The sequence below is a fragment of the Crotalus tigris genome, unplaced genomic scaffold, assembly GCF_016545835.1.
Source record: "Crotalus tigris isolate CLP2741 ecotype Arizona unplaced genomic scaffold, ASM1654583v1 scf7180000024167.7108832, whole genome shotgun sequence".
NCBI classification, from domain to species: domain Eukaryota; kingdom Metazoa; phylum Chordata; class Lepidosauria; order Squamata; family Viperidae; genus Crotalus; species Crotalus tigris.
Genome location: NW_024100417.1, coordinates 427,797 through 448,764, shown reverse-complemented (window position 1 = coordinate 448,764; position 20,968 = coordinate 427,797). Strand labels below are relative to the sequence as shown.

At 36.5% G+C, this 20,968-nt stretch overlaps 1 protein-coding gene across 11 annotated transcripts; it reads right to left on the bottom strand.

The window, feature by feature from the left end:
• Nucleotides 1-410: 410 nt before the first annotated feature.
• Nucleotides 411-19,569, bottom strand: KCTD20 (potassium channel tetramerization domain containing 20). 11 transcript variants are annotated; one of them, XM_039323298.1, is made up of 13 exons: nt 19,389-19,569; nt 18,867-18,936; nt 15,979-16,084; nt 14,142-14,226; nt 12,308-12,466; nt 11,162-11,342; nt 10,776-10,878; nt 9,922-10,042; nt 9,259-9,456; nt 8,630-8,692; nt 7,118-7,228; nt 6,361-6,587; nt 411-4,001 (listed from the first exon to the last, which is right to left on the bottom strand). In XM_039323298.1, the coding sequence occupies exons 5-13, from the start codon at nt 12,426-12,428 to the stop codon at nt 3,921-3,923; spliced, it is 1,206 nt and encodes a 401-aa protein (XP_039179232.1). In that variant the 5' UTR covers nt 12,429-12,466; nt 14,142-14,226; nt 15,979-16,084; nt 18,867-18,936; nt 19,389-19,569; the 3' UTR covers nt 411-3,920. The 11 variants fall into 11 exon arrangements, with proteins under 11 accessions (XP_039179232.1, XP_039179233.1, XP_039179228.1 ...); XM_039323299.1 differs by lacking the exon at nt 14,142-14,226 and having other exon boundaries at nt 15,889-16,084; XM_039323294.1 differs by lacking the exon at nt 14,142-14,226.
• Between the last annotated feature and the right edge of the window lie 1,399 nt (nt 19,570-20,968).

The following is a 20,968-nucleotide window of genomic DNA, read 5'->3' as shown; positions in this document are numbered from 1 at the left end:
ATATATATATATTTACATTGCCCCCAACAATCTGGGTCCTCATTTTACCTACCCCGGAAGGATGGAAGGCTGAGTCAACCTTGAGCCGGTGAGATTTGAACCGCTGACCTGCTGAACACAGTCAGCTAAAGTGGCCTGCAGTACTGCACTCTAACTGCTGCGCCACCTCGGCTCATTTACAGGCATATCATGCAAACCACCTTGGTTATAACCAAATCTGGTTCACATGTGATAGAAATTATACGTCAGCATTTAGACTTTGTAACATCAATTGTAGATATATACTGTATCTTGTTTCTATGTGCACATCTACGTTAGGTGGAGCCTATTAAGTGAATATAGATACACATGTATGTAATTTCTACTGATGGTACATGGCTGTCAAGGCATCAAAAGAAAAGTCACAGGAAAACAGATTAAAAAGTATTTTAATAAAGTCTATGAAGTATATAAAATTACCTTTACAAAAAATACTGAAACCACATGATTTTCTAAATGCTAAGCATTGAATTAACTTATAAATCACAATAATAAAAGAATAAAGTTGTAATTACTCCTGAATTGAAATTTTCCATTTTCCGAAATGCAATGGAATGGGAAAATAAATACTTGCATCAGTTAAGAAATATATTTTTAGAATAAACCTGTGTGAATAACTTCTGAATTGTATTGCCTCTACAGCTCACTCTACAGATCAGAGTGATTCTACAAGAAGTGCTGCTGGCCTTTGTATGTGAGATAGGTAATATTCAGTTCACTGGGATACAATGAGCCTAAACTTCACAGACCTGAATTTGTCATCGTTTTGATTTAAAAGTTGCTTTTTATTTTATCTATCTAGTGAGTTAGATTCAGATTTGGTCTGTACCCACTGAAATAATGATTTTCCTAAAATTGTGACTTGGATCTGGGTCCAATGGCATAATCATTGCCTTATATCTGCTACAGCAAATTTTTCTAGGTGCAAGAAAGCTATGGCCTCCAGATGTTGCTGAACTATGGTGCCCTGCACCCTTCACCATCAATCATGATTTTTTGGCATTGTTGAACAATGTAGTCCAGCAACATGTAAATGCCACGGAGTACATTAGATATCTTAATCAAATGTGCATTATTCACATTTCAACAATGGAAAAAAAATTGTCAACCAATTTAGAAATGGCCAAATTTAAAACAAATTTGTCTCTAGAAGATGATTGGCCTCCAAGGAAATATTTAATTTGTATGAGAATGAGCTGATTGTACTGCTTATTCAAACTTAGTTTACAATGTGGCTTGCGTAAGATTTTGCATTCACTGGTCCCCATATTGACTACAGCATACAATTCTAGGTACCACAGTTTTAAAAAGATTTAGATAAACAGATTCAGAAAGGGAAATAAGAATTAGCAGGGAATTAGAAACCAAGTCTTATTACAAAGATTTAGGAATTAGAAATGCTTAGCTTTGAAAAAGAAAAGGGCAGGGTGATATCAATATTCTTGTACCTGAAGGAATACTGTACCTGAATGAAAAGGACAAGGCAGGTTCTCCATCATTCCAAAGTGCAAGATGCTCTATAAATCATTTCAAATTATAAGAAGGCAGATTGTAATTGAACAGAAAGGGAAAAAAAACTTCCACCCCCTTAATATTAAGAGAACTTTGGCATTTATCAAGTGGGGAATGCTCTCACTGGATATATTCAAACAGGAAGTACAAGGTCACTCCAAACTCAGCAATACTTTGATTGCCATCCCTGCCCTGAAAACACGGTTAAGACAGTATCAAAATACAATCTTCCAATTCTATTCTGAATTTTACTAAAGTTGGAGATAACTGTATTAGCCAATGTAATGTTGTCTTTGAATATGACCAACTTTTAAGATTACAGTAGATACATTTTTTTTCCAATACTTAAATCATTCTTTGGATAATTTATTGGTCATTATTTATTTATTTTATTTATTATAGTATTTATATGCCGCCCAATCCCAAAGGACTCAGGGCGGCGTACAAAGTTAAAACAATGATAAAATTATCTTTTATGATAAAATTATCTTTAAAAGATGCAAAATGACTTGTTTCCCTGACAGTAAAGGGGAGAATCCTTTCAGAAGAATATGTAGATTTTTTTTGAACGTCCCTGATTGTAGCTTTATAGTTGGCTATTGAATTCTGATACAGAAATGTATGTCTTTTTCTGAAATTCCCATTACTGTAAATATGTGTTTGTGTGTGTGTGTTTTTCCTGCTGCCTTCAAGTCCGTGTCTACTCCTGATGACTGCCTGGAAAAGTTCCTGAAATTTTCTTGGTAAGTTTCAGAGTTGGTTTACCATTACCTGCTAGGGCTGAGAAAGAACAACTTGCTGAACGACACATAGTTGGCTTTGTGCCTAAGGCAGGACTAGAATTCAGACTTCCAGTTTATAACGTGATGCCTTAACCCAGTGTTTCTCAACCTTGACAATTTTAAGGCATGTGGACTTCAACTCCCAGAATTCCACAGCCACCATTGAGAAACACTGCACAACCACCATATCAAACTGGCTCTTGACTAAATGTGTACAGAAATTAAATTAAGTCTGCTTTATCCTAATGATTCTGCAATGAAATAATACCAAAATGTGTTAATCTATTTTGGAAGTGAAGATGACAGATTGATTGAAAACTTTAATCTAAAAGCTGTCTGGAGTTATAATGTTGGACAATTCCTTTTTTTTGTAGGAAGTTATATTTTGCCTCAAAATGATACTTATCAATGTCTAGTGACTAAAGAAGCTTGAATTTTCCATTCAATTATACACTGATTGCTCAGGACATTGGAACTATATATATTATAAAGATCCTACTTATCTAGCTCAGTGCTGGATGCATCTGTTTTAAAAAAAAACACATTTCAATTGTAAGCTCCATGTGTTGTGAAACAACACAGGATTGAAAAGTTTGCCCTAAAGAAACAGCAAAATTCTAATCAAGTCCAGCAGGACTTACACTAGTTCTAGCAAGCCCTTCTGGGAACAAACAGCCTGATATTCAAGCCAATAAAATTCAGCAGTATTCCAGCTGTGTTTCTACTGATCCATGAGGTTTCTCTAACTCAGTGTTTCTCAACCTTGACCATTTTAAGGCATGTGGACTTCAACTCCCAGAATTCCACAACCAGCAATGCTGGCTGTGGAATTCTGGGAGTTGAAGTCCACATGCCTTAAAATGGTCACAGTTGAGAAACCCTGCAGTCTAACTGATCTATAAATCTGTATTTATCAGTCTACATTAAAGTGCTCATTATCTTCCCTGGCTGAAACTATTCAGCCATTAATAGCTCAAAGAGAATACTAACCCAATTCATTTTATACACATCTTAAAGACATTAATTGTATAAGGCAGACGCCAATTCCCCATCTTGCTTTTTTACTCAGTTTCTGGCTTTTCTCCACTTAGATCCGATTGTAGCTAATAAACCCTTGATGACATTTTTATTTCTCCTGTGCCCCGTGATATGACCTTCATATCAACTACAGTCCATGAGCAAGATAGATCTAAGTCATCCTTACATGTATTAGTGTGAAAATAGCTTCTCTCTTTCTGACGCAGCCCAAGTGCAGTCTTTATCTGATACGCTTTGTCACCTGGGAGTAAAGTTAGATGACTGAATTCAAGGCAATAGAGATAGGGATAGAGGACACACTAACAGTTTTCTACTGACTCAAGGGTGGAAGTTCAACCCAGAAATAAGGAAATATATGATAAGCTGCCTCCTGGTTTGATCAGTTGCAGGAGATTGATATCTTTGTAGTTTCAGGGATTCTGTAGCTCCAGTTCTATACTCACTCCAGTATATGCTGTGGACAAAGGAAGCATCCACAAACTTCTGCAACATTTTCTCACCTGCATTAAAAGCTCGTTTTCCATTCCAAAATTGAGCATATCTCCAAAACTATACCATTCCTTGCAATAGCAGATGGAACCCAACCGTCTGGACTGTGGCTATCCGTTCTTTATTCTCACAATGATGCATCTTAAATGGATGGAGAAATCCACAATTGCTGTTGTATCAGGGAAAGTAGCTGCTCTTCTACTATCAATGAAACTCTATATTTTGTTCCATGCGGAATCACTAGTAAATGCCTTCACTAAACCCAGCCATTCCTAGCATTAATCAAAGTGTGGGTCACAATCCTTAATGGGGTCATGAAATAATAGAGAGTTGTCTGGAATGTTTCCTTGTCTTTCTGAGTAGGCTTTCCAGTCTGATGCAAAAGTATCCTGAAAGTTCCAGAGCCTTAAATAATGTTCTTTTTGCTTTAACAAACTGCCTTTCTCTTTCAATGGAGAAGCAATCATGCCTGTAAGGCACAAAGCTTCCATGCAGAGCATCTAATGCCAACTCACCTGCTGAGAGTTACAAAAAAGGGAAGGGGGGAACTGAAGTGAAAGAATATGTGCTGTGACTATTCTGTCAAGGGGCAGTGCAGGGAGAATGCCAATGCCAAAAGCAACTGACAGGCCGCCAGCGTTTTGTAAACCGCAGCACTTTAGACTTGCTTTTCTCCCCTCTTCCCACTCCGAACTTTAGAATGAAAAAAGCTGTCTTTAAAATGAAACCCAGATTTTAGGAATTGCACAAAACTAAAAAATCCTTCTCACTAAAAATTTTAGCTTTTCATTTTACTGTTTGTCGTTTTGAGTATAAATGTAAAGTTCTATCATGGCTTGATTTGATACATGAATTCAATTTTAATTATTAAAAAGGTACAATATTTATCGCCCAACCATAATCCCAATAGAAATTAATGGGGGGAAGGGATCATACAAATTCATTTTATCATTTTGTGAAGTGCAGTATATGAGTTTGAGAAGCCCTGCTATATATGACTTTCTACTGGTCCTGCTGATTATGTTTCCTAATTGATTAAAGGGCCAGCCTTAAGTATCCTGATTGTCCCAAGGTGCTGAGACAGCTAGGAAACTTACTCCTCCAAACAACTTCTCTTAGCCAAAATGTTGAGAAGTGATGGCATGAAACCTGACATCCTTGCTAGTATCAAAGTTCAAAGATTAATATTCTTAGCCAAGAGGATGGATTATATGAAACAAAGCCTTTTCCATATTCAAGACTCATATGATAGCTACTGTAATGCAGGTTTTCCCGAAAAGTCACTTTCTTAAAAATGCTGTGGAATCCTTCCACAAGTTCTTTGCCTTCAAGAGATGCTGCTTTGCAGCCTTTGCTTGGGGGAGGGGGGGGGAATGTTCAGCCACATTCATTCATCCAGTGTTACTGCTTGAATGTTTGAGCCCAAGATGACACATTGTTTTCTCCAAGTGGTACTTTCCTTTCTATTCCAGTAGTTTTATTTCCAGTAAACACTACTTAGTCATATGTGTAAAGTAGAATGGGTTCTTTCCTTGTAACTAATTTGAGTGGTCCATTGGGCATTCACAGATTCCAATTTTTCTCTGTAGGTGCTTACCTTGTGTCTGATCTTCCTTTTTGAGTTTTTATATCAGTGTTAGGATAGGAAATTGAAAAGAAAGATGACAGAAGTGCATGCATTGTAGGAGTGATGTTTCTGTATAAGTATCTTATCTCAGCCAGGTAATGGAGGATGAAGGGTATCAAACTCATTGCTATGACAATGTCAATGGTTGTAATACCACAATGGAATCCTTCATGATATCGTACCTTTTAAAACTGAGTCAGTGTACATATTTTTATGCATTCCTTGCAATTCAATAGAACATCAAACAAATCAATGTAGAATTATCACTCGAGGCACAAATGACCAGAGTCAAATTATCTCACTTCTAATATTTTACACAAAGTCTTTAGAGAAAAGGCTCTAATACTGGGAAAGCAGGAAGGAAAGAGAAGAGGACAACTAGCAGCAAGATGGATGGATAGTTGCAGGGGCATTGGAACTGCACTGTTGGGAGACTTGAACAAACAAATTAGGGATAGATCATCATGGAGAAAATCTTAAGTGGTAGGAATAAAAAAAACGACTTGATGTCACATAATCAATCAATCCTTTCAGTTCAAGTGAGTTGAAAATATGTTTCCATTGTTTTAGTTCCAATTCAATTACTTCGCTACGGCATGTTAACTCAATCCTTAGATTTCCAGTTCTCCTAAGAGAATGCTTGCCTCCACCCCAGAAGCAAATTTGATAAAAATAGTCCCCTGGGCTTGAAGAGACTATTTTAGGAACTATAGCAACCATGGCAAGAAATTTCTGCTCTGAGGTGGGCATTAAGTCCCCATCCAAAAGCCAAATCAAGTTCATTTAAGAGCCATTTGTGCTGCGTAGTTAATCTGCCACTTCATTAGCATCCATTTGAGAGGATGGTGCATTTAATCGATCAAGCTCGTCTACCTGGGGAGGGTGATGCAACACAATCTCTTGATCTTCTGCTATGTCTTCACCCGCCATTACAAGATTTGTTAGAGATTTGCTTCTAACACACTGGAAATCAACATGCCGACTTTTTCCCTCTTCCTTTTCCCAAGACATCTGGATGAATGGACGTTGAACATAGTTATAGATAACTTCAGAGCGTCCTCCAGGCCTCTTTTTCACTTTCTCTTTACAAGTGGGATAACCTGAAACACAGTTATTCTGGTATAATTATCCTCCCAAACCAACTCCAGTCCCTACATGTAGCTTTATTACTTCTTCAAGGAAGCCATTTGGTCTGGGAGGTCTGATCCCAAGACATCTTGAGGCAGACACTAGATTGAAAAAGACTGTGACACAAAGAAAATACTTTCTCTGCACTGAAAATATAAATGGAACTGACTCGTGTGTTCAGTACACAAAGCTGAACTGTTATGTCTAGTTTGGCCTTGAGTCAGGTTACTGCTGCTAATTTCAGAAGGGAGGACCAGACTTTAAATAACATCCACCCACCCCACCCCAAAATAGGCAAAGCTCAAGGAATGTTAAGCATTAACAGTTTCTCAGGAACTGACTGGATAGGTCATTCCAAAGACCTCAACAAAGTTTATCATTAAGGAATCAGCAAAACTACATAGAGCTGACTAATAAAATCAATAAATTGATGTTTCAAAAAGGAAAGTGTAGCTACTTTCCTTTTTATCACTTTGTATTACTTAGGAAACACTGTACATACCTTCAATGCCAATTCTTATATTTTTGAGGCCACGTTCTTTCAAAACAGTTTTTGCAACATCCCGATTCTCAATATACTTGAAGAATCTGTAGAGCTTAGAACTATATAGAACTTTGAGGTGAGGGGGAAAAAAACCCACATTAATTAATGAATATGAGTACAACAGCTATTCTTAAATTTGCTGAGACAAACAATAATTGGACAACTTTTTTTCAAAAATAACAGTTGAAAATAGAGGCAATTTCCAATGACCATATTACTATCCTATAAGAAAGACTTGCAGTTTCATAATGTCAAAAGTCTTCCCTTTCAAATACAATTTCTATTTCTTCCCTTGTTCTTATTTCTGCAAAAGCAGAAATGTTTACTTCTTTTCCTTAAATTAGGAAGTTCCTGCTTTTCTCAGAAAAATCTTACTGTGGTTCAGCAGCCACAGTGTGATTTATTTTCCCTAGAGCAAATTCTTGCCTCAACCTCTTTCTGCTCTGCCAAGCAATACTACAGTCCTGATGACGCTTCTCTCTCGTTCCCTTCCCATTCCATTGATTCTGCATCTTGCTCATGGAGCTTGTAATAGCCTTTTGTTTGTGAATGTTTTACTTAGAACAAATGTTTTTAATTTCTTAAAGAGGTTTAGCATCTTGTTTGTCATCCTGTTTTTCAAGCTGCCAATGTTCTTCAGAAACTCTCGCCCTTAACTCACCAGCCACCTTTCAATGGGTTAGTACCTTTCTGCCAAGGTCACATCTGGAAAGGCATCTGAAGAGAGAAATGCTGTCTTGGCACCACCATGTCTTTGCTACCCTACATTGGAATGCAATATAGACATGGCACCATAGCCACTAAAAGTTAGTGAAGCTTTTCAGTGTATTGATTTATATATTCATATTTCTTCATTACCCCACTCAGATATGGCTCTTTTTTACATTTATTTATTTGTATCCTGTTTTTATCCATTACACCTTCCTCCTATTTTCTCCACAACCTGTAAGATGGGCTGGACTGAGAGAGAGTGACTGACCCAAAGACACCCAGATGGCTTTCATGGATAAGTCAGAATTTGAACTTACAATCTTCTGCTTTCTAGCCTGGTGCTTTAACTACTAGACCAAAATGGCGCTTAAAAAAATGTTAAGAATGTTTTTGGTAGAAGGAGAAGGGTTCTTTGCTAATTCATTATGAACAGAAGCTCTGAAGGGGAGACAGTCAGCTATTGGCCTACTTTTAGGAAGCAAAGGATAAAGGTAGATCAGTGAGTGACTATATTTTTCAGCAGAAGTTTTAGACTTGAGATGTCTCTATATCAACAACAAATAAGAAATGTAGTAGAAAACTCACTTCATTTACACTGGGTTGTAAAAGCTTGAAAAATCAAAGGCTGATGCTCTGGAAGGACCCAGAAATACAATGAATACTTTGGACATTGATCAAGAAAACTTTATAAATTTTGGAAAACGGGGGACTCCAAGAGCCACTTTTTTATGCCTTGGCAACAGAAATAGATTCACACACCTGGACTGGGTAAGATGAAGAAGTCTATTAGATTGTCTAGCTCAATCCAAGCACAAGATCCTACTGTGTGACATGAGGAGGGAATAAATAGTATGACTTATCATTAGTAATGTAATACTGATTTGTTTGGTTGATGTATTTGTTTGTTTCGTTTATTTGCTTGTTTGGTTTATATGCCACCCATTTCCCTGTCTGATTGTAAGGCATTTCATATCTGTATCACTTTCACAATCATATTTTAAAAAATACAAAATATTTTACATTCAATACTTCAGGAAGCACTGCATTTTTCCCATGGAAAAATACTGCTTTTAAAAGAAACAATGTTATATTCCTGTAACAAGGAAATTATCTCTCACCCAAGCAATTAACAGACTAAAATTGTACATCTATTGCAAGGATTATATTTTGTAATTTATAACGATATATGGCCTTAAGCATATAATTTTACATTCAGCAATGTAGTGTATCACAATCATTATGACTTTTATATTCTTAATTGTATACTGGAATGCAAAGACCCTTGGAAATTGATATTTGCATAAGACACTAACAGAGAATTTCTTTATAAAAGTGCAATGTTATTTTAGGTTTAAAAAGTATTTTATGTAACATTTAAAAATACTTACTTTGTGAATATTCTTCCCCCATTGGGGGTGGATAGTCTTCATCCCAGTCCACTATGTCTTCATCCGTTAATACGACAATATGACATTCACGCTCTCCTTTTTTAGCACTACTAACCATTATTGGCAGGATTAACTCTTCCAGATAGCTATCAAACTGCTTATGAGCCCCATCATTAGACAGTTCATGCAATAATGCACCTAAGGAAATAAATATATGGTTTTCCTGAATATGGTTGAATGTTATACGTCTAATTCATGGGTAGGCAACCATGGCTTTTATGACTCGTGGACTTCAACTCCCAGAATTCCTGAGCCAGCATGGCTCAGCTTGGAAACCTCTCCCCTTAGCATGGCTGGCTCAGGAATTCTGGGAGTTGAAGTCCACAAGTCATAAAAGAGCCAAAGTTGCCTATCTGTGGTCTAACTCTATCAGTCCAATTTCATCTCCACAGAAAGATCTAGCGCAAAACATAAAACACATAAATATATATAGAATTGATACATTTCTCCTTTAAGTGAGTGTCCTCACTTACTTTAAATCTCTCTAAAATGTTAGCCAGCATGATGAATGGACCCATGATGGCTAGAAGATTCTGGAACTAAAGACAGCATGTCTGGAGAGCACTTCTTTGGGAAGGCTATTATAAATGCTTTAATACTTACTTAAATCTTGACACCTGATTGTGTTGAAATCAAAATTGATGCAAAGATAGTCACAAGTATCTCTGAGATCAGGAATAGAAATTCCATCGGGACAGTGAATGATTCCAGTTTTGTAATAATCCTGAAAAGTCAAAGGATAAAATATTATTAAATTTCTCCAACAAAAACATTCAAAACAGCATGCACAGGCAATCTGTCATCTACTGATAGTTTAAGCATATTGTTAGGTTTTATATATAGTTGGCACATAATTTTTTCCTAGATTATTTTTAAAAGCTGACCATTAATAGTGTTATATTCTTCCTTTCTCCCTAAATAAGGAATACAGAATAAATCATATGATAAAAATGTTGATATATATCAACCATGTTCACTTTGTTTTTGCTAGATGAGTTGAATTCAACTCCAAGAATTCCAAGTCTTTTCCCATGTGGATTTGGGATTCAAAACTCAATATGGGCTTTGAGCAATATATTTAATGGAGAGCAATACATTTAATCTAGGTTCAGCTCTGCTCTTAACCACTGTAACTCACTGGGTTATTTTAGATCAATCACTATCTCAGGCTAACCTACCTAACAGGTTTGATGTTATGGGAATAAAATGCACCAAGATCCCTATATAACTGTGTGAGCTCTTAGAGGGAAGATGAAATATACATCTAACAAATCAAATGATATGGACTCCCTTAAAAGAACAAAATGGGGGAAAATGAAAGAGAGAAATCTGGAGTCTAAACAGAATAGAAAATACTTATCAAGAAATTCAGAATTCTCTTGAAGTTGAAAGCAAGAATAGGAACTTTATAAATAGGAAGAATAGCTCTGCTTTTGAAACATCATGGAATTCCTCACCAGCACAATCCGAAAAACAGCAGCACTGATGCCTTCTGCAATTTCATATTCGCCCTTCTCATTTGGACGAGTGAAGTTATATTCTCGTCCTGGTCCAAACATTCTGGAAAGCAGAAAGAAATTAAGGCAGGTAGATCAGATTAAGACCACTTAAGCAAAGAATAATTTCTATATGAGCAAGTTGTCATTTGGGACTATCATGAAAACTATTTAGGCTTTACAAAGTTTTCTACTTTTTGAAACGCTGAAATAGGAAAACTGAATCTAAGCACTTGTTATAACTTTACACATACCATTCAGACTCCTGCTTAGCCTGGTCATATCTCTAAGATAGGAAAGCATGCAAAACGGCTTCTGGAAGTCTTTACAACTCAAGAGTCACTTACCTTCCCAGCATTGTATCAGGATGGGCTATGAAAATTTGTGGGTTTACAACAAATCTTGTTCCATCTACAACAAGAGTCACTTTCTCTGGGGCTTGGACTTGTGGACTATTGCTCAAGTTGTTAGTACTGCTCCCAGACTGTTCTTGTGTACTATAGTAGCCTTGATTTCGTTTACTCCCTCCTGGGAAGAAAATAATATTGGCATATTCAAAGCCATTAGAACTTAGAGCACTTGCTGGGTGAAAAGCAGATCTGAGCTGTTCTCCTAAAGACATCAGATATGAGGAGCATCTGAATATTTGCAATCAATAATTAGATTTAAAAAGTTCATCTATAACTCAGAATGAGTATTTATTTGTATCTTGCCTTTATTATTTTTATAAATAACTCAAAGCGGCGAACATACTCAACACACCTTCCTCCTTCTATTTCCCCCCAACAACAACCCTGTGAGGTGGGTTAGACTGAGAGAGAGTAACTGGCCCAAGGTCACCCAGCTGACTTTCATGGCTAAGGCAGAATTAGAATGCACAATCTCTGGCTTTCTAGCCTGGTGCCTTAAGTACTAAACCAAACTGGTTAATGTGGTTAATACAGTATACATTATTAATTTATATTTAATACATTAATTATGGTTACCACATAAATACCCTAATGTCATAAGAAAAAACATCACTGATTTAGAATACATATAGACAGACCCTTCTAGCCGAATTAATATATGCAGAATTGTTCCACACTTCCTTCTTGTGATATAAAAAAGATGGAAGAAAAAGAGTCGAGATGGAAATTGTGAATGGCTTGACCTGTCCTAGGCAGGTTGATTACATAATAAAAGTATTATGTTTAAAGATCTGTAGTAGTTTCATCACACAGAAGACTGATTCACACTCTGTCCACACTTGGCTCATTTCACTTGATTACAATTGATTTATTTAGGTTTTGCACTATCAAGAAGAGATAAATATAACTTAATGGGTTACACACATTACAGTACATCTTATTCACAGTATGGTTGCTACAGTATGGTAACAATTGGCTTACAGATTCCATGGAAATGCAGCTATTAATAACTTGATCCCAAAGAGGTACACAAAATCATGTTTTGTGGTACATTTTAAATGTTAAAAAAACCTTTGTCCTTACCATGATTTCTGCACAAAGGAAACATGTTAATGCGGTGACTGCCCTGTTTCACACTGCCTTTGTCCTGATCATGGGTTGAAGAAGCTAAATTCTCAAGTTCTTGATTACTCAATTTCTCCATTCCACTGGCATAATTAATATTTAACTGGAAAAGTAATCCTACAGGAAAGAAAAAAAGGATTTACATCAAGACAAAATCTCTCTGTCTATTCTTTCCTCCAGCAACATGCAGATGCTAAGGCCATAGGTAGCCCTTGAAGGCCCCTCCGCATGCTTTGCTAATACAAAAAAGATAGAAAATATATGGAAAAGCAGTATAAACTCTGGAATATTATATCACCCATAAAAACAAAGGCCAGGTGCCAAAGTCTCTTAACGATATGTGTGAAAGGTTTCTATTCACTTTCTATCTTTTAATTCCACTATCCAAATTTTAACAACTGCTCAAGGCTTTCACAAAACATGGCCAAATCATAAACCAATAAAACCTGAATGTAAATTTAGACTGTGGTCTCAGCAGCATATTCTTACCTCAGCTTAACTCAATTTGGTGCCCATGAGAAATGTTTAGCCTGCACAAGGTATGTCTCTAATCAGTTCACCATGTGGACTGTGACTTCATATGATATTTTTTTTCTCTTAGAATTTAAATGTTTTTCTTTCTTACTTGGGCTTTACATTTACCAAAACATTTTACAAAGATCTATCTTGTTGGAGAAAGCTCAAATGCAGTTCAAGAGGATGGAAAGAAAAGGATGACCAGCAATAAGGTGGACAGTCTGAGTTATAGTGATAATGAGTGCATCATTCGAAGATCTGAAAGATCATTGTGGAGAAAAATCAATATGGTTGCTAGGGATCAACAATGACGTGATGGCATCTAATCAATCAAATAGGCAGGTAAATATGAATATAGATTTCGTACAAGATCTTGTTCTTGAATGGGGAGAAGAACATCAATGCAGTGCATCACATGTTCAGATAGTAAAAATATCTATTCTGTTAGATGTATTCTTATTGGAAAGCTTAACAGCAGATTCTCAACAGTTTACACACAGCAAACAAAACAAGAGACATGGACACTAATATTGAGATTTGCACATCATCCCGCAAAAAATGCCTTTTGTGAAGCAGCCTCATAAGCCAAACTGCCATACTGGAAGTTTGAAGAAACAGCACACGGGAATAATAAATATCAAAATTAAATAAAAGCAAATTAATTTCCTTTTTTGTGATGAATTCACTTTTCTGTTACATTTTCAATATAATGCTGCCCATTCCTTCTTAGCTCAAGTCTTTGACTGTAAAAAAGCAAAACAGAAAACAGGATCTTTTGGGAGGGGAGGTGCTTTGAGTTAGTCTTGACTCTTAATAACAAGATTTCAGAAGTGACTTGCCATTGCCTACTTCCTAGGGCTGAGAGTAGGTGACTGGCCCAAGGTCACCCAACTGACTTTGTGCCTAAAGGAGGACTGTAACTCAAAGTCAGCCAGTTTCTAGCCTGGTGCCTTAACCGTCACACTAAACTGGCTCTTTTAACTACAACACCAAATAATAATCTAAGTTTCTAAGTTAGCAGCTAATAACAATGTGAAATGCTGTTGAACAATATTTAAGATCATACTGTAAATCTAATGAAATATCTATTTGTTTTTCCAGTCCTCCAGTTAGCCATTTTTATTAGCAGCCCAAAACTGTCCTATTGATATACTCCCATTTAAAAATAAATCCAGTTCTGTAAATAGTATCACGAGACTGACATATCAATGTGTTTAATTTCTTTTCTCAACACAGCACATTTCACTGCATGTCTCAAAAACAACATGCAACTTACAAAAATTTTGTTCCAGAGATTTGCTTTTCTGACTCTTCATCTTCCTACTTAAAATCATCATCAAATTACAGTATGGTTTAGCCAGCTACAGGAATTGAGAGATATTATTGGTCAATCAAACCCTCGTCTTGTTTGATGAAGTTCCAACAAACTTAAAATTTTCAATTTTTTTTTTTGCAAAATTGACTTAAGATATGTGCTTAATGTATTTTTTAATTCTTCTTATGATTAACATATTACATCTAGTCTTTGTATGTATACTGTATATAATAATGCCTGGTTTCATGCATACCAAGCCTTAATCAACTATGGTTTATTGAACTAACCACAATTGCTATATTTGAACAAGCTAAACCAAAATCAAAACAAGGCATGGGGCAACTTAGTTTGGACTATGAATACAGAGGAATGGTTACTAGATCTGTGCATGTTTCCAAAAAAGATGTGAAGGAACTGCATTGGAACATGCAGAAGTCTGAAAAACATGCAGATATTTTAAGATATCTACTATTAAAGTTAATGCAGCTCTTTAAGCAATGGCATATTGAGAGGGGGAGCTGCATAGAGCCCAGAAAAAAATCATTTTACTTTATTTCTGAAGCACATACAGTTCCAAGTACTACCATAAAAACCTAATGTGATTTGCTTACCCTCTCACATTACACTTTCCCCCAATATGGAAATATTAAAAGGTATGCTTATGTTTCATTATGAAATATTAAATTTCTATCAGGATATATTTATAAACACTACAGAATTGATTCTAGAGCTCAGTGCTTCTGAACTGATTAGTTTCCAGATTGACAAGGATTCAGGAGACAATTTTTTAAAAGAATCACCTTCCAGCTTTCCAGACAGGGATCAGCAAGAAAAAACAAACAAGGGAACATTTCACCATAACATACTATAGGGATATGTTGGCTGCAGATGGGATATAATTCAGCTGCTGGAATTCTTGTACCCCATCTCTTTCTTCTCAAGAAATCTTGCTGAAGACTGCCCCAAAGATGCTTTTTCAAAAGGCAACTGGGCTTTCTGAAGAAGTTTCTTGGATGAGAAGCGTAACGTCTTCAAGGAAAAATAAAGAAAGCCCAGTTGCCTTTTGAAAAAGTACCTTTGGGACAACCATGACCTGGATAACTGAGAATTTCCATAGACATTTCCTAAAGACAATGCAAACTATGCTTGGAAAAGAACTTGTGGTTTAAGTTAAGGCCAAGAAACTAAAGTTTCCATAAATGTTTGCAGAGCAGGATTTCCTTCATGTTCCTCTCATAGTCAAGCTATCTCCACCCCAATTTCTTCATGGGCAACTTTATCAGCTTGGGACTATTTCAGGGCATTCTGTCAACTGTAAAGGAAACTTTGAGGCAATATTGCCAATAAAAGACACTGTGCAACAATTCTGTTTTTCCTTTTACTGGATCTTCTCCCAGAGAAAAGGGTGGGGACCAATTCCATTTTTATGTTAACCAAGGCAGTTTACACAAAGTCTGGTTTTGCTTTTGTTATTAGGGCAGATTAGAGAAAATTGGAAAGGATGACAAATTGGCGATGAATTTCCATATCCTTAGATATAATCACTGCAGTTGGGACCTATTATTGGTAAAGACAGCTGGCAGAGAGACCACTTTCCAGGGAAGACCTCTGTATCATACCAGAAAGACTTGAAGGCTGGTGGAGTACTCTTGTAATTGACTTTATAAAATATATTTTAAGTAATGCTAGCAATAGCATTTAGACTTACATATTGCCTCATAGTGCTTTACAGCCCTCTCTAACTGGTTTACAGAGTCAACATAATGCCCCCAACAATCTGAGTCCTCATTTTACCGACCTCAGGAAGATAGAAGGCTACGTCAACTTTGAACCTGTCAGGACTGAATTCCTGGCAGTGGGCAGAGTTAGCCTGCAATACTGCAATTTGCCACCATTGCAAATATCTGCAGAAGAAAAGAAAAAATGAAATGGAGAAGAAAAAAGTAAAGCCCACAAAAGAATACATTTCTTGTGTGTTAAAGATGGTCCTAGATATATAGATGTCAAATTATATAAATTATTAACATATAAGGACAAGTAAGGAGAAAAATAAAGCATTAACTATCCACTCTGAAAGAGTCTTGCCACTACAGAACCTCTGGAATTGGGTCTTCTTTGTGCTGCGCTTCCCCTGTATCATTGCATCTGCCACCCATTCTAGGACTAGGGAGGCTCTAATCTTTTGCAATCCAAGAAAGCCATCTAGAACTGATTTTTCCAAGGCGGTCCCTCTAGAGCACGGGTGTCAAACTCGCCACATCACATGATGTGTTGCGACGTATCATGACTTATTTTGCATTGCCGGAGCTGGGGTGGGCGCGGCCTCTGTATGATGCAACCGGCCTGCAGGCTGGCAGTTTGAGACGCCTGCTCTAGAGACTGGGATTGTTTATATTAGAAAAATGCTTTTCTCGGTGCACTGACTTCTTTTTATAATAATTTTATTAAACATCACAATTAAAAAGATTAAAAACTAACACAAAGTAGATAAAAAGGAATAAAAATAGAAATGCAAGGCTCATCTAAATATAGAAAGAGAAGTAAGCAATTCAGACCAATGTATAATTGATGGACAATGGCTGCTCTTCTAGCTTACTAGCATTACTCACTCTGCAACCACAGAAGCACTGAAGATGATTCCCTTCATTCTCCTGCTATTTTCCATACTGTTGATATATAATTAAAAGGAAGAGACCTACAAAACCAGAAGCTCTTCCCGAACAACATTTAATATTCAAATAGCAACAGATATGGACAGGTGAGCCATCCATTAAAAAACATCTGGAGAAAAATTACTTTGGTTCAAGCAACTTGTAGTATACATGACAAGCATATTTCCAGACATTTAATGCTTTTTTTCTTATTTATTTGGAAAACAAGAAGGTTTGAGGAACAGTCATTTTTCAGTTAGGAAGTTTTAACTGTCAGAAGCAGAAATTATTAACTTCTTTTTCAGAAGAATGGATGGAAAAATTTGACCATTAGAAATAACTTGTAAAGCACAGTTTCCCCTTTTGCCATGTTAATTTATTAGAGAGGTGTGGCATGCAGCTCCCACTTGATCCTCAAAGATTACCTACAGAGAATCCAAACCACAAAACAGCAAGAAAACGCTTTAATTCAAGAAATGGAATGGGTTATTATTAAGTTGAAGAATTCTCTCTAGTACAGTACTAGAAGATCCTTTACAGATGTTATTTACAAATGTAATAACAGCAATTTATAAATTATTTTTAGATGCAAAATCAGATGCTCAAAAATCTAAGGAGTCATGGGAAAAAACTGGGAATGTCTACTACATGAACATGAAGACTATCTTGACACTTATTTATCATTCTTGATTTACACAAACATGGGGGGTTTAAAACTACAACTAATTCAATAAAAAATACCACTGTATTTCATATGCATTCCGCCATGTGTCTTTTTCTGGAAGCAACTAATGGGTCCAGCTGATGATTAAAGACATGGTGCTCTAGATGCCAATTCATATGTTACAGTGATGTATGATACTGCATTCCCTATTGGATAGAAAATATTTTACTTAATAGTGGGACTAGATCAGCTTCAAATCTATTTCAACCATTTAATTTTATGATTCTATAAAACAGATGGCTCTCTGGCCTCTGCTTGAGCACATCTAATAAAAGAAAAGCCATCTTTGTATTTTAACAAAAAAAGAGAACCCAACAACACGGATTTCCGACTCCAGTTCTATTAAAGTATCATATGACAATGTTCTGTCATTTTGTGGAGTAAAAACTAGATTCACCAAGTGTGATGTTGTGTCTGGCCTGTTCAAATTTTTAATTAATGACTTGGATGAAAAAGTGGTGGTAAGATTTTTTTAGGAAAAAGTGCAACATTCTTGACCTCATCAATACAGAAGACATTGAGGCAGGGATAGGCAATTATGGCAGCTTTATGACCCGTGGACTTCAACTCCCAGAATTCCAGAGCCAACCATGGTGAGACAGGAATTCTGGGAATTGTAGCCCTCAGGTTGTAAAGTTGCCCATCCCTGCATTAAACACTAAGGTCCTTCAATTTACCTATTAATCAGGACGTTACAGAAAGCTCAGGTGACAGAAAGCAGCATAATATGCCAGGTATGACATTTTTAATGTTTCCTTTCAAATTTCCTGAATTTGGTCTCTAAAACCCGATTTATCATTTTGCTTCTCTAATTTATTTCTGAGATTTCACAGCTTCAAGCTATTTGAGAATATGTTATACTTAGTTTATCACAACACGCAGATTTTGCTACTATTCCTTGGTCTGCATTGACAATTTAAAAAAAGAATAAATTATTTTAGATTTTTAAAATGCCTTTACCTATTGTTTTGCCAGACTATCTTATTTCACATAACAGAAAAGGCACATATTTTAAAATATTCCCACATTATAATTTGCATTAATTATTAAAACAGTGTCGAGAAACCTCCGTCTCAAATTATATTTGTTCATTGCTAGGAAAAAAAAAAATCTAATATCCAAAGCAATTTATCTGAAGATCGGCTGAATAACACCGCCAAAATTGTCCGCCAAAATTGTCAGATAATTTGCCTTAGAAAAATGAATCAATCCCTTGGATCCGAATATAGTATTTTTTTAAACTGCATCTCGGAATGACGTGGGAGTAAATCTGCGCATTTATGTAGACAACAATTAAAAGAAAAACGATACCAGTAAAGCTGCAATGTACGATACCATTAACCTTGAGAAGGGCTTTCTTTCTTCATGGAGGAGCATCGCCCTGGAAGAAAGTAGGCCATTGCTGAATCCAACCTCTGCCCAACCCCGGGTCTTTGTAAGAAGAGATAGCAAGGAAAATGAACTCAAGGTCCCTGCTCGCTTTGCGCCCTGCACGAAACCTGCAAAAGAATCCTTCCAACACAAAAACCCTGGGCATTTTTTCCCCTATAGTTTTTCTTTCTTTCTCATGGCTGGTTTCAACCGTCCTGGGGAGATTTCCACATTCTGATGTTTAACCTTTCCGACAATACTTTTCCCATGCCTCAAATTACGTAATGTAATCTAGCTTTAAATGGCCAGAAATCTCAGAACGATTGAAATACACTTTCTGTTTCTTTCAGGCCGCAGTCAAATATACGCGTGGAAAACTTTGGTCTGATCGACATTAATTTCTATTCTGAACTCAAGTTCCTCCAGAAAAATGTAGAGAGGCAATTATTAGCATCTACTTACCGGCATTCACTAAAGGATCCCAGCTAATGAATCAGCTCTGCAGCCTGGAAACCTACTTTTAATAACAATGTGGATAAACCGAAGCGGCAGAGGAGCTGATATTAACAATCCCCACCCCTTCTAAATCCAAATGGTTATTCATGAGCATTATTTCAAATTAAGAGTCCCTGCCCAGCAAAGGAAAACAAGAGGCAACATGCGTATACTGTACGGTAAGCGCCTTTGCTTTGGGAATACTGCCCTGCAAAGGATGTGTTCAAACTGCATGCCTTAACAATCGCAATAACCACCGTTTTATTTATTATTTTTATTTATTAATTTTTTATGCCGCCCATCTCCCCTACAAGGAGACTTTTTTCTAATTTAACAAGTATAAAATACTACATATTTATTCCCTCATCTTATATTGCTCTATTAATCCATTATTGCCCCCCTCTAACTGAGGGGTTCCCAGTGTTTCTCAATCTTGACAAGTTAAAGATCAGTGGACTTCAACTCCCACAATTCCCCAGCCAACATGACATTTGTAAGGAGTGGATTCACTAATAAAGTCACCAGTTCTAATTCTCATTCTGTGGCACATCCCTGTAAGCCATATATATGGTGAAATAGGTATTTCAAATGGAGAACAACAGTATTTACATAATTTCCATGGGACCAACTGGAGAATTCTGGGAGTTGAAGTCCATGCATCTTAAAGTTGCCAAGTTTGAAAAACACTACTTTGGAATGTTCCCAAGAACCAATGCCAATTAATTTATATTTCCTGGACCCTTTTCTGAAAACAAAAATATTTGCTGTATAGGATCTGTTCCTGCCCACAATGTCCCCAGGCATCTAGTAAAATCATAATACAAACTCTTCCTTTTATGCTTGCATTACAATAGAACAGCACAAATTTTGTCACTCTCTTTCCCGCCCCTGTGGAGGCCTATAACTCCAGTGAGCTGATATTTTCCCCTATTCTCCAGTCTTTCTCAGAGATAATGGAGAGACACTTGCCACTAGAAATAGGCAGAGATCTGGATTCAAAGAGCACAATATAGTTTCAAGAATTTATGAACCAGGGATGTCTGCAGAAAAGGGACAAATATCTAAAAAGCAAAGACAGAGACTGGGATTGGATGATCAAGGCCCTACCCTTTTCTACTGCTTTGTAATAGCAAGGGACAGAGCTATTCGGAGCTTCTTACAAGAGCAGCTGCTTTCTTTCTTGGCTTTGGATAATTGCTCTCTATCCACTTGTTGGTAATTTGTCTAAAATCTATATACTGTTGATGAATGTCACTGAGTCTTTGGGGCATACTTCTTTCCACATTTAAACTGTTCTAATATATTCTACCTTAATATCCACATTATAAAAGTTTAATAATTTAATTAAAAGTAAGCTTTCATTAAAATGTATCTATACGATACCAAACACATACCATCAAACAACAGTGATTGTTTGATTTTTATGTTAAGGCAATCCATCTCTAATGGTCTGTAAACTAAACTTTGTTTAATATGGTGTGAACCCATTTGTGGTTTATTAATAAACCATGCTTAAACGGTGGCCTAGCACAATGTGGCTATCTACT